The sequence below is a fragment of the Rhamphochromis sp. 'chilingali' genome, assembly GCF_963969265.1.
Source record: "Rhamphochromis sp. 'chilingali' genome assembly, chromosome: 13".
In the NCBI taxonomy this organism is placed as follows: domain Eukaryota; kingdom Metazoa; phylum Chordata; class Actinopteri; order Cichliformes; family Cichlidae; genus Rhamphochromis; species Rhamphochromis sp. 'chilingali'.
Genome location: NC_137940.1, coordinates 36,852,322 through 36,866,963, shown reverse-complemented (window position 1 = coordinate 36,866,963; position 14,642 = coordinate 36,852,322). Strand labels below are relative to the sequence as shown.

Genomic DNA, 14,642 nt, shown 5'->3' with positions numbered 1-14,642 from the left:
ACTTTACTATGACACAGTGGATGCACATAAGAGCAGGAAATCTGGCTCCAAATAGATAGATACGACACTCAGTGAAATCCAGCATAATTTGCATTTCCTTTTTCTTCCCCAACAAGACACAGCAAGCTTTATGTTTCATGCTCTGGGCCAGCGGATGTACTTGACAATTAACATGTGAAAAAGGCTTTGTTTACTTCTATAAATAATTTGGTTTATTATTCACTCGGGAGACAAATGGGCATATTCCCCATTATCATAAAGTCACATTGTGCTATGTAATCTAATGAGTAAATGGTCCTCTTTCTCTCTTCATATCTTTCTCCTATATTGGTGTAATACTGTTGTAATTATGCATAGCCATTAGCTCAAAGTGACCTAACACTGGGATTTCCAGGCTTCTACCGTTCTACCTTTAAAAGCCGGAGAGCAGTCAAATGCTGGAAGTGGAAGCTAAATTGGCTAGTCATTCATATGTATATTAGGTCGTTACCTAGGAATTCTGGAGGGAGGGGAGTGGGGGTGAGTGATTGAGGGGGTGGGGGAGTGGAGTGTTTCAGTTTGCCATCTTAGGGAGAAATCAACACATGTCCTTTGTATGTCCTTTGTTGCTGACATTTATTGATGAAAACAGTACAAAAAACCAACCATTTGTACACATATTTACAAATAATGATAAAGTGAGTGAGTACATTTCAACATTTTCAGCAATCACTCACAATCCTGGCACTGCCACGGTATCTGTCGTCTGCATTTACCACATGTGTACCTGTAGCAGTGAACACATCGCACAGTGGCCTGATTTTTTTTGCATCTGTGTTTGACCTGACACGTGGCCCTTTTTCCAGGGCTAGGTGTGGAGTGGCATACCTGAGTGGTGAATTCATTGCGATCTGTCTGTCTAGTGGATTGAGGAATTTCCCTGCGAATCTTGTTGACTGTGCCGAGGATGGTGGTTTTCCGTCCAAGAAGTTTTTGCGCAAGTGAAAGCGATGTGAAGAAATTGTCCGTGGTAACATTTCTGCCCTTGTCTAGGAGTGGTTCCATCAGCCTCATTACTACATTTTCAGAAAGTCTCTCCCCAGTGGGACGATTGGGGTCCTTGCCAAGATATGGGAAGACATTGCAAATGTACTTGGATTTTAGGTCGCAGGCCACCCAAAACTTGATCCCAAACTTGTCCGGTTTACTTGCAATATACTGCAGGAAACAGCACCGAGTCTTTGATGGGAAAAGCTGTTCATCAACGGTGATATGTAGACCAGGGTTGTAGCACGTGATGCAGTTGGTGACAAATGATCCCCACACACTGGAAATTGCAGCGAACTTATCAGTCTTTGCTCGATCACTGCGGGTGGACTTGTCATCAAAGCGTAGGTGTTGCATGATGTCTTGGAAGCGGTTTCGTGCCATAGTTCCAATTATCTGTGGGTTTCCCAGGTTTGCTGACCAGCAGTCATTTACCGATGGAACCCTGTAAACCCCCCGCAAGATGACAATTGCAATAAATGCCATTAGTTCAGGGAGGTCCATGAACCAATGAACATGCTCCGTTTGCTGTGCCGTCTCCCTTTCACCCCAATAGAACCGTACACTGCAGATGGAGAGCCAACGGCTAAGGCCAGGAGAAGTATCTCGAGTCGCCTTCAGAGCTTCCTGTGTTTCATCACTCTTGACATGCTTCATAGCATTCAAGAATGGACTATTCAACATGCACAGCAAACGGAGCATGTTCATTGGTTCATGGACCTCCCTGAACTAATGGCATTTATTGCAATTGTCATCTTGCGGGGGGTTTACAGGGTTCCATCGGTAAATGACTGCTGGTCAGCAAACCTGGGAAACCCACAGATAATTGGAACTATGGCACGAAACCGCTTCCAAGACATCATGCAACACCTACGCTTTGATGACAAGTCCACCCGCTGTGATCGAGCAAAGACTGACAAGTTCGCTGCAATTTCCAGTGTGTGGGGATCATTTGTCACCAACTGCATCACGTGCTACAACCCTGGTCTACATATCACCGTTGATGAACAGCTTTTCCCATCAAAGACTCGGTGCTGTTTCCTGCAGTATATTGCAAGTAAACCGGACAAGTTTGGGATCAAGTTTTGGGTGGCCTGCGACCTAAAATCCAAGTACATTTGCAATGTCTTCCCATATCTTGGCAAGGACCCCAATCGTCCCACTGGGGAGAGACTTTCTGAAAATGTAGTAATGAGGCTGATGGAACCACTCCTAGACAAGGGCAGAAATGTTACCACGGACAATTTCTTCACATCGCTTTCACTTGCGCAAAAACTTCTTGGACGGAAAACCACCATCCTCGGCACAGTCAACAAGATTCGCAGGGAAATTCCTCAATCCACTAGACAGACAGATCGCAATGAATTCACCACTCAGGTATGTTGCAGGTCTTTTGTGGTTCTATGTTTATGTGTTTCATTGTGTGTAAAAGTGCTATGGAAATAACAATTTATCTTATTTCTTAGGTGTTTTCAACCTCTGCTGCCACGCTGACGGCGTATGCGGCCAAACGGAAGAAGACAGTCTATATTCTTAGCAGCATGCACAGCTTGGTTCAGACTGATAACACTACCAAAAGGAAGCCAAACACTGTCACCCTTTACAACAAAACAAAGTGTGGCGTGGATGTGATGGACCAGATGGTTCGGGAGTACACTGTCCGCAAAGGAACACGGCGCTGGCCAGTCGCCGTGTTTTATAACATGATTGACATGGCAGCACTGAATGCACATGTGCTGTATCAAGCATGCACCGGGACGAAGGAAAGACGGGTGGACTTCCTGGTGGAGCTTGCAAGGGAGTTGGCTCGCTCTCATGTAGCTGCGAAGAAGGCAAGAAAAGATCAGTTGCTTCGGACACAACCCTCCACACCGAGCCCTGGAAAAAGGGCCACGTGTCAGGTCAAACACAGATGCAAAAAAAATCAGGCCACTGTGCGATGTGTTCACTGCTACAGGTACACATGTGGTAAATGCAGACGACAGATACCGTGGCAGTGCCAGGATTGTGAGTGATTGCTGAAAATGTTGAAATGTACTCACTCACTTTATCATTATTTGTAAATATGTGTACAAATGGTTGGTTTTTTGTACTGTTTTCATCAATAAATGTCAGCAACAAAGGACATACAAAGGACATGTGTTGATTTCTCCCTAAGATGGCAAACTGAAACACTCCACTCCCCCACCCCCTCAATCACTCACCCCCACTCCCCTCCCTCCAGAATTCCTAGGTAACGACCTAATATACATATGAATGACTCCAGCATTTGACTGACTGCTCTCCGGCTTTTAAAGGTAGAAACGCAAAATGATGACTCCGCGGGGGTCTAAGGTAGAAAACCAAAATGACTGCTCTCCGGGGGTCTAAGTGTTCTAAGCAAATCTGGAAAATCCATCCATGTTAGACGAAGTATTGTTAGTGCATGAAATTGTTATGCGATGACTGGACAAAGGGAGCACGATGTAATGCCAAAAAAGTAAAAATGGTTGAATCTAAACCATAAATTATAACCATAATGTTTGAGGCTGTTTCCTCCTCTTGGCCCCACTTGTCAGTGATTTTTTCTTATTATGATCATCTCAGGCATAGAGCAAGATTTAATCTTCTGTTTTTGCTGGTTGCTGGGTTCAGAAGACAGTTGTCTCAAAGGAAAGTGGCCTTTAAAGACTGAAAGATGTCATTTCAGACAATGAACTACAGGGTTGCACAATCACTTAATATAAGAGAAATGTAGATTATGATTTTAGTGTCCCCAAACAGCTTCAGGTTCAAAACCCTAAGTTCATAAGTAAAGAACACATTTAGACATTCACGTGTATAAACTGTAGAAAATATATGGAGTAAACCGTAAAAAATGAGCCCCTTAACTCCAACTTTAGTCTTATGCACAAAATGAAACTGAAAACAGAAACAGCTCGTTTTGGACCAGTAATACATTTAAACAGAAATTAGGATTAAACAAGTAAAGCACAGGACCTACATTTGATTCAAATCTGTCTATACTATGTAATAGGGAATCGTAATTATAAGATCTTTGAGGTCCTGCTACCGTCTAATTTGTCTGTAATTAATGAACCAACAGATAAAGAGGTTTGTAGAATTTGGTTTCAGTTGTGTGAGATGTAAACATTGTATGAATATCGGTAGGAAAACAATTAATTTAAATATAAATCATCAGTGTTTTAAAAGGTAAAAAATCAACTTGCATTGTTGTCAAAGATATGGAGGTATAAAAATAGTTGATCACAAATTCAGAGCAATAAAGAACAGATCAAAATGTAATTTACTGAATAAAATGGTGAAGATGGTTATAGAAACTAAGGTGGTGGAAATGAACAGCAGTCTTAAGCTAGTAGGTGGATTGTGAAGATCTTTAGATGCTTTCTTTTCTCGGTGGCAGGCAGCAAAAACATGGATGTTGCAGGGGAGATGGAGAACAAGTCAAGTAGTAGATTTATTCATAAGCTGAACAACAAGACAACAAAAAGTTGTTCAAGGAGCAGTTTTAAAAAATGATGTTAATGTATAAAGAGCTGTAGTCCTAAAAGTGATTCACAAGGAGTTTCCATCTCTGAGATTTTATATTTTCTGCCTTTGAAAGTTTACTTACTGTGCCCAGGTCGAAAGGAGTTAAATGGTGCTGATCCATTGGTTTTAGTGAACATATTCCACGTACTACTGTTAATTCTTGCAGCCATATCCTACTAAGGACTAAATGCAACATTCAGAGAAATACCTCCTTGAGTTTATCTTTCATTATTCCATGTTTTTTTCCAAATATTCATTACCATGTAGACTATGGACACTGTGAGAACTGGAAAAAGTGGTGAAATTTTGACTTGATGGTGAGGCTGGAGGTAAAGTGATTCGGGTGCAGTGTCTGGGAGATATGATGTATTCAACAATTCATGAATTCATTTTTCAGTAGTGACATTCACTGACTGACTCACTGATGCTCGCATGAAGCTGTTAAAATTTCAGCACTTCAATTAAATACTCATGCTACTGAAAAATACAGCCTAGACAAAGCACCAGGTACTAGCAGTCTCTCAACTAAGGCTGAAGTTCAGCTGCATCACAATGAAAACGTGTTTTTTTTCCACGGAGAAAACAAACAAATTCTTCCTGAAATAGACATGAGGCAGTAGAAGAATTAAGCCGGCATCAAAGAGGCAAAGCAAAACAACACAAAGTGCTAACGCTGCTACAGATCAAACCTTGATCAGCCTTTGACACCCTTGCATAAAGAACCGAGGCCAAGAAAATCAAGGTGTTTGCTTGCATCATTCACAATGACATATATTTTGATTGAACTGTCTAAAATGATTGCAAGTTCTGCTCTAATCAGGTCACAGTGGTCTTGACTCGTCTACCATGACAGTTTCTGCATGCATGTATTCGAGTATGCACATTTACTGTACATGCATCTTTTCATGCTGGGGCACAGGCCTCCTTTTCTAACCCAGTTGTGTCTGGATGATTTATTCAGTGACAAGTACAGTCCCTGTGAAGATTGGCCTGTAATGATATGTCATTTCCGTGGAGGAGTTAAGGGAGGAGAGGAGAAGAAAGGAGAGGAGAAATAAGTAGAAAAAAGGGGCAAAACAAACATTTTGTCAGGGTAGGTTTTTTATTTTTTTTCACCCCGTCTTATCCTGACTTGATTAGCACTCTGTTCACTCTTTCTGTCATTCCACTTTAGCGTCTCCAGCTAGGGTAAATTAGAAAAATAAGAGGAAACGTCAATGAAAAACAAGCCACACACTAATGCAATCAGACACACCAAAACTTGCTCTCCATCCCTCTCTGAGTCACACTGGCATACACACAAGTGGTTTCAGCAGCAGCAAGAACAGCAAGTACAAGGTCCAGTTTTAAATGGACTTTTACTTTCACTCCCCATACTTTTAAACAAAGATCGGTAGTTTCTACTCTTTACATTTTCAGAACAGCCTCGTTACTTTTGCTTTAACGGATTTAGAGGGAGTCATTATTTCGTCATTGCGAGCCTCCAAACATCAAGCCTAACTATGCCTAAACAGGAACACATGAAGGGCAGTCCTGTTCAAATTCAAATTTTATTTGTCACACACACACAACCATACACAGTATGACATGGGGGTGAAATGCTTGTAGCTGTACAATGCCCGACCATTAAATGACAGAAGAAAAGTTTTACAATATTTACAATTCGTTCATTTATTAATCACTTAAGGTTAAAAGTGGGAAGGAGTGTTTTAGTTGTTGTTGTTGTTTTGTTTGCCACAACACCGGAACGACTGCAGATGTTCATAAGTGACGGTTGTGGTACTTCAGCATCCAGCCCTAAAGAGCATAAAGGCAGCGACTATTTTATTCTAGTATTATTCATGCTAGTATTTTATTTTAGTATGTAGCAGAATGAATGTTTTATTTCAATAATCACATTAGTGATTAGTGAGCCAATCACATTAGTTTTTGTTTTTTTAATAGTAGCTGCCATCTGAGTATCCCTGACTCGCTCACCTGTTGCCAAACACATCCGGGCTTCGGTCACTTGACTTTCCTCGTGGTCCAGGTGGGAGTTGCGTTCATGTCGCTGCTGCCTGGCTACACTTTTGTTGGTTGGTGTTCTGTGGAGATCACCTGCCGATTATTTCCCAGAAGCCTCACCTCAATTGCTGGTATGCGTTTATTCTGTGCCAAGCCTGCACACCAAGAAAATCTACTGAAGCTCTCAGTAGAAATTATTGTGACTTGTAATTCCTTACCCCACACTGAGTCATTACAACCAAAGACCTACCGTTTACTTTCTCACTTTGAATACATTTCAAAGAAGGTATTTTTTTTTAAACTTTGAGCAAAGAAGTTGAATCAGTACTTCAACTTTTACTGGAGTATTTTTTAACTGTAGTATTTGTACTTCTACTTAAGTACAGAATGCGTATATTTTGGCAACTCTGATAAAGGGAGCTGATTTGATGGACACTGCTGGCATGAACCTTAATGTATTTTATGCATCCAATATTTCACAAGAATAAAATTAAAAAGAAATAATTGAATAAAGTTCAGTTGTCAAACCTTATGATTAAAAGGTTCATAAAGGGGACATTTCATTCAGAAAATCATCTTTACCATTTCAGGAGCACATGCTCAATTTCAGACATTGGCTACGTTCTCATACATTTGTTTTTGCAATGTATGAGAACATAAATGTTTTTTCTAAATAGAAACGGAGCATTATAATAATGAATATCCTGCTAAGTTATATATTAAGTGTGATCAAGTTAAGCTGCGTAAGCCACTGTGATCCAGTGCCATGATCAGGAACTTTGAAGTAATAGTTTAACAAGTTAATGGTTGGAAATTTATCCAGTGCAAAAGTGGTGATCTCTAAACCCTGAGGCAAACTCAAGAAACCCTTACTTGTGATGTTAAAAAGCGGGTAAAAAAACGTCAATGTTCAACTATATATGTATGTAACATTAATATCCAGCATTCAGCCGGAGGAATATGTAGACTTTTAATAAAAAAATACTGTATTTCATTCTTGGCAGAGTTCTGATGAAGAGGCAGGTCCATTGTCTTGCTGACATGTAATTTTCTGTACAACAAATTTCCATCACTTACTGGCTAGCAACTGTATATGTAGTACATTTATGATATGAAGTAATATTGGCCTGGACAATTTCTCACTCAGCCTGTGATTACAAGTACTCGAACACAATGTAAATGTAACCATTTTAACTAATGATTATGGAAACTCAGCTTGAGGGGTATTTGCAATTCTATTTTTAAAAAAATGCCGTTCACTGGCCGTTGGAGATGCTTAATTGCCTGAAATATGTTAAGTAGGGACAGCTCTTCAAAGTCATCATCCCTGTTCGAGCAGCTGTAACATTTCCAATGGCTGAGACAGATCAGGAGGATGACAAGCACTTTAACCTTTTTAGAGGTGGTGGCTGAAACATATTTAAGGGGACAGTAAGGGAAAATGATTGATTGTTTGCTGTGAGAAAAATTGCTGGTGGAGGCTGATTGGAGTGTGATGCTTGTGTTGAACGCTCAGGTACTGCTGCAACACAGTTTCTCAAGGGCAGTGTTCCCAATGACCAAAGAGGGCTGGGGGAGTGTGATGAAGCTGTGGCTTGACAAGTGCCATGTGAAACACAACATATCTGGTGACACTGTTCATGTTGATACTTGTCAGTCACTGGAAAAATAGTCATGAAAAAGCAAGAGGGTCCATTTTTTCCCCTTTTCTTGACAGCATCTCCTAGACATATATATCTTGCAGGTTTTGTCAATAGTGGGGGAAAAAAAAAAACATGGGAAAAATAGGTCGCAGCAACATGTCACTGGATTATTTAAAAATTAAAACAGGGCAGTGAGTGCAAGTTATTCATAGCTTAAATTAACATTGTGCTTGCACTAGCTCAGTGAATGCAATTTTTATACCCTGCCATCACGATTACCAGGTGAATGTACTTCTTTTCATGTTTCTTTTGCATCTACTGGAGAGGCTCACAAAGGTCAGTCAAGGAAGAGCACTGACCTGGAGAAGCATGATAAAAGAAGAAGAAACACTGCACTGATATTTGCTCCAGTGACATTAAAAACTTGCAGCTGCTTCATGAAAGAGTCGGGAATAGCTGGCATTAAAGCCTGTTACCTGCTTGGAATCAACACTGGAGAAATGCTTTTCTGAAGTTATTATATAGACTTGGTTCAGAAGACCAAAAAGCAGAAAGTACACACAAATCTATTATCTGCTGAGACCCAGTGTCACAAAAAGAGACCTTTTGAGTATGTCTGTATAATTAGCTGCAAAATAATCAGGGTAAATGACATATAGAAAACAATGTTAGCTGCTTGTGTGGACATTTTTATGAATGAGTGAGATGTTTGGACAAGGGAGGTGGGAATTGCCAGATTAGAGGTAAATGAGCAAGAAGAGCTTCTGTTTAAACATGGTAACAATAATTAATTACACTAATTGAATGGAATTTGCATTGTTTTTTAATATTAACCTAGAGAAACATGGAATTTTAATAACTATATAGGAAAAAAAAACATTCAGGCACTAATAAAATATAGCATTATACAATATAATATACCAGACACTTTGTTAGGTACACCTGTTTAAATGCTTGTTAATGTGAATGTAATAATCAGCCAATCATAGGCCAGAAACTCAATGAATTTATGCATCTGCACATCTAGATGGCCTGTTGAAGTTCAAACAAAACATCAGAATGGGAAAGGAAGGTCATTTAGGTGACTTTGAAGATTTGTGCCAGACAGGCTGGCGTGTGTTTCAGACACTGATAATCTACTGGGATTCTCCCACATAACCATCTCTAGGGTTCACAGAGGCTTTAGAGAAAGAGAAAATATCCAGTAAGCGCTAGTTCCCTGGAAAAATATTCCTTGTTGATGCTAGAGGTCAGAGGAGAATGGCTACACTCTTTCAAGGTGATAGTAAGACAAAAGTAACTGAAGAAAAATTTGTTATGGGGACTGGGTATACAGCCCAAGGATCTACAGCAACTACCATGATTTCAGAAGTGTTTTTTAGCCCCTTGTTGAATCTGTGCCACAAAGAATTAATGCAGTTCTGAATGCAAAAATGGTGCCCAACATGGTACACGCAAGGCATCTAAAATCCCTGGTGAGTGTACAGCTTGGAAGAAAAGGTAATGAAACATCTTATGAATAGTGGCGGGTGGGAGTCATGCTCTTAACCTCGGCAACTCAGGGGTACTAAGAAGAGCAACTATACAGATTTAGCAGCTCTGAAGAAGACATGGAACTGAAAAAGTAGGCCACCAGGAGACATTTGTCAGCACTATTTTAGTATTATGATTAGCCGGGTACATAGCTGATTGAACTGCAAGCTCATTCTTATGCTAGCTTACCTTGATGTTACCATCGTCACACCTTCACGTCTGTAGTTTTCAGTGAAATTACATCTTTGTAAAATTTTAGTATTAGTCAATGCAGTAATATGTCTTTAGAATTATTAGGATGGCACACATTAACTGTGCTACACATTTGTTCAAAAATGTATATTTGGTTTTCTCTTTAAAACCTCTCTGCCTGTCAGCCTTGAGCAGCCCCATTAAAATTGTGTGCCACCTTAACTGCTATTGTTAAACTTAAAAAAATACTTTTAAGATTACTCGTTTCCATGTTTAAAAATATAATCTGTGACCAATGTTTTAAGTTGAATTACCTTTCAGAACTGTCTCTAATAAATGTTTTAAGGTTGAAGAGTCCCCTAAAAACTGTAGAGCTTTCCTCAGGTTTGACATGAAGGCTTTACTCTACACAGTAGAATCAGAGCTTTTTTCTGCTTTCAGAAACCAAACATTGCTCAACGTTCAGCTCTGTAAACAGTTCTTGGTTGACACAGTGGCACCTGTCTTGGAGTTGTCAGTCATGGCAGTCTTTAGGTGTACAAAGCACACTGGGAAACAAGAGAACCCATTAAAACACTGAGATCGTGTTGCCTAATGCCTGGATGGAGCTTAAGTGGCACCAATGCCAAAAGAGGTTTTATTGTGCAGGGTTGATGCAAAAACTATTTAAAAGCAATAGAATGAAATGCACTATAACTCTAATGGTTACTCACTCACACTGCAACCAAGTTTCAAACATGGCCTAGAAATAAAACATTTTTTTCTGAATTTTGCTTTTCTAAAGCCCTCCAACTTCCTGTTGATGTACAAAAACTGAGAAGGAAATACTTTGTTCCATCTCTTATTTTATGATGTAACATCAACATAGAGCATTACAGAAAGTGAATGGAGGCATGACAGCAATATCAAAGGGGTCATTTTCCCAAGATATGCAAATATATTTTGCCTCAGATTGGCAAAATAAATCTCTGCTGTGGGGTAAAAGTTTATTTGTAGATTTTATGTGTCCTCAAGTGCCTTCTAACACACACACACACACACACACACACACACACACACACACACACACACACACACACACACACACACACACACACACACACACACACACACACACACACTTACTTCCAGGCTGTTTCTTGGTTTTAGTCTGACACTGAGAGAGATACGTCTGTACAAGTTATAACCACCTTTAGTTTTGCTTCCAATAACACAATGTAGTTCCCTTTTAACATTTTACTGTTATTCGAATTATTCATTTCATGCAGTAAGTTTTTTCATTGGTTACTGCTACTCTCACACAAAAGTCAAATGCTTTTAAATTTACACAGTTGGAAGAAGCATGTAATCAGTATTACTGTTTGCAGGTTTATTTGATTTGATGTGTTTACATACACTGTCATAACCTGGTTTCTGTAAACGCAGCAGTTCAGTAATTTATATTCTCTTCTACCTAAAATAGTTTGCTGTGGCAAACCAAACATTTCATGCTGTTACAGTTTTTGCCCGTTGCTTGAACACCATGAACCCATGCCTAGACTAAAGTAACACAAGTTGAAGCTTTTGTTACCATACCTCAAACACATGTACCCCTACCTTAAACAAAAGCGCTGCTTTGCACCCCAGTTCCAATTATGCAACACACCTACTCCTTTATGCAACACACATGGTCCTGCATGCTACACTCCATTTCATACATAAGACACTTTGCTCACAAAATGAAATTTCAGGGTGCCATTCGGAAAACACATGTATCCAAAATACAAAACACATCGGGTAATTGCAACCACTCAATACACGCCTGAAGGCACTTACTTGCAAAACCGAACACCAATTAGCCAACTACAAAAAGCCCTCAGCGTAGCCATTTCAAGAACTTTGCAAGCATGGATGGAGGGAGAGCAAGAGGAAGAGGAAGAGGTAGAGGAGGAGGAGGAAGAGGAGGAGGAGGCCGAAGAGGCCATGCACGGACCCATATTTCTGATGAAATAAGAGCAACTTTGGTGGACCATGTCATCAACCATGGCCTGACTATGAGGGAAGCTGGGCAGAGAGTCCACCCACATCCGAGCCGCTTCACAGTGGCATCTGTAATACGAACATTCCGACTAGAAAACAGGTCTGTCTTCACCTCCATACCTTCTGCTCTACTCAGATGGTTTCATAGCACTGTTCTACAGTATATCACATTACCATATCAAGTGTACGGGGTGCTAATGCTCCTTTTGCAGCCAAAGTGGCTGATTCCTTATATTGAAGTACAGTGTTGTACAGTGGATGACACAGTACATACAGTAAAGTACTGTAAGAAAAATAAGCAAAGCCATGACAGTATGTGGTTGTATTTCTCCAGAATGACCCGAAGACCTTCTGGGGGAGGACGCCAACGCCTGTTCACACAACAGCAGGAACTTGCCGTTGTGGACCTAGTGAGGGCAGACAATGCCATCCGTCTCCACCAGCTACGACGGAAAATACTTGCAGACAGGCGAGTGTTCAGCAACATAGACCATGTGAGCATCACCACCATCAGACGCATCTTGGGTAAACACAGCATCACCATGAAGCAGCTCTACAGAGTCCCATTCGAGAGGAACAGTGACAGGGTCAAAGGACTTCGAGCTGAATATGTACGGGTACGTGTAACTGTCCCTTACATTTACAATAGAGTATTGGTGAAGTCCAGTAGCAGCTGAATATGTACCATATCAGTACCACATGGATCTATTCTGAGAGCTACACAGGTACCTGTGTGATGGGGTGAGGGTGCTGTATGTGTAGCACTGTAGTACAGGGACATGTTCCCCTTTTTTTCAGAGGATCTTGGCCATGGATGGAGCTGCACAGCCTCATGAATACATTTTCATTGATGAAGCTGGATTCGACCTGAGCAAAACAAGATGACGGGGTCGTAATGTAATTGGCCAAAGGGCAATTGTGCACGTCCCAGGGCAGCGCGGGGGAAACATCACATTATGTGCTGCCATATGCCTTCGAGGGCTTCTGCACCATCATGCAGTACTAGGTCCATACAATAGCCAACACATACTCACATTTCTAGATGCTCTCCATGATATAGTTGTACAGAACAGAGCAGATCAGCCCAGGTTTGTGGTGATATGGGATCATGTCAGTTTCCATCGGGCTGCTCTGGTCCAGGCCTGGTTCTCCAACCACAATCAATTTGAAGTGGTATACTTGCCCCCTTACTCACCATTTTTGAACCCTATAGAGGAATTTTTTTCGGCTTGGAGATGGCGAGTATATGACCGCCAACCACATGCCCGCATGCCTCTTCTGCAGGCAATGGAACAGGCCTGCGGCGACATTCAGGTGACAGCAATCCATGGATGGTTTCGACATGCAAGAGGATATTTTCCCCGGTGCCTAGCGGGAGAGGACATTGCTTGCGATGTCGATGAGGTCCTGTGGCCAGACCCCAACAGACGGCGGGATCCATGAGCCCACTTATGCACAATTGTCATGGTTTTTTGTGTTTACAGTATAGTGTTTTTTCTATTGCAGTATTATTTTGTTGTTGTTGTTGTTTTTTGCTTTATCTGAATTCATGGTACTGCAATGTACAATATTGAGTAGGTCTATTTGCGTTTTTGGTTGTTTGAAAATGTGTCTCCTGTAAATGTGCCTTCTGAATAAACAATGGAAATCAAGGACTGCAGTGTTTTATATAAAGAAGACTACTGTGTTCCCCCTGATCTGTCAGTGTTTGCATATGATGCAAGTATGTGTCATTTTGTCAACAGAGTTACATTTTGACAAAGGAATGTCAGGTTTTGACAGCAGAGTTTAGGTTTTGAGAGTAGAGTTTCAATTTGGCACAGATGTGAATGGTATATTTCCCAGTGTTGTGTCATGTGTACTTGTGTGTACAGTTTTGGCACAGAGAGCGGAGTTTTGCAAAATGTGTTCAAGCAGTGGGCAAAAACTGTAATAGTAAAGACTTCCAAACAGCAACATGGGGTTGCTATAATTGTGTAGTAGAGCTAAGAATAGATACTGAGAGAGCACCTGCTCCATAATCATAGAAATAACAAACAATGGCTCTGACTACAACAATGACACGTGTCCCCAAATTGACCGGGACTATAATCTGATATCTTTATCATTATCTGGCTTGAATCTAAAATTCTTGCTGTCATTTTCAATTTTCTGTGTGTAAGGTCACATTCAATACCAAAGCTCTTAATCAGTATTCAGCATCATGCCTGTAGGGCAAACTTCCATCCCCACGTTTATGGTGCTGGCTTGATTCAGGGACAAATTAAAAGACACTACTTAAAATGCACCAAAATCGTCGCAAAAATGTAGGCAGTGGTGTGTTGAATCATTTTCCCAAGATGCAATATTCATCATGCAGGGAAACCCATTATGAAGTAATTTCTTTATAACTACACTACAAATGAGGCTTTTTTTTCTTGAGATTTTTCCATTTCAGTACTCTCAAACACGAACAAAAGTGTGTCCTGCCTTAACTTTGTGTGTTAGTTTTTCTTAGTTGCCACTTGTTCTCTCTGTCTCGCTCTCCTTTAACTCAACTCTTATTCTCTGATTGATAAACAAAGAAAAAGAGCAGATAAGCAGTGATATTCACATTTTCTTTCATTCACAAGAAAGGGAGAAATAGTTAATATCATGCAGGGTTAAAAAAAAAAAAAGGGGGGGGGGGGGGGGGGGTCCAATTTTAACTCTGGT

General features: G+C 40.6%; 1 protein-coding gene across 1 annotated transcript; it reads left to right on the top strand.

Moving 5' to 3' along the window:
- Positions 1 to 2,217: 2,217 nt before the first annotated feature.
- On the top strand, positions 2,218 to 3,041 carry LOC308408806 (piggyBac transposable element-derived protein 4-like; the record flags this gene model as incomplete). The annotated part of the gene is made up of 2 exons (XM_080901214.1): positions 2,218 to 2,403; positions 2,493 to 3,041. 2 exons carry the CDS (start codon positions 2,218 to 2,220, stop codon positions 3,039 to 3,041), a joined length of 735 nt encoding a protein of 244 aa, XP_080757340.1.
- Positions 3,042 to 14,642: the final 11,601 nt, after the last annotated feature.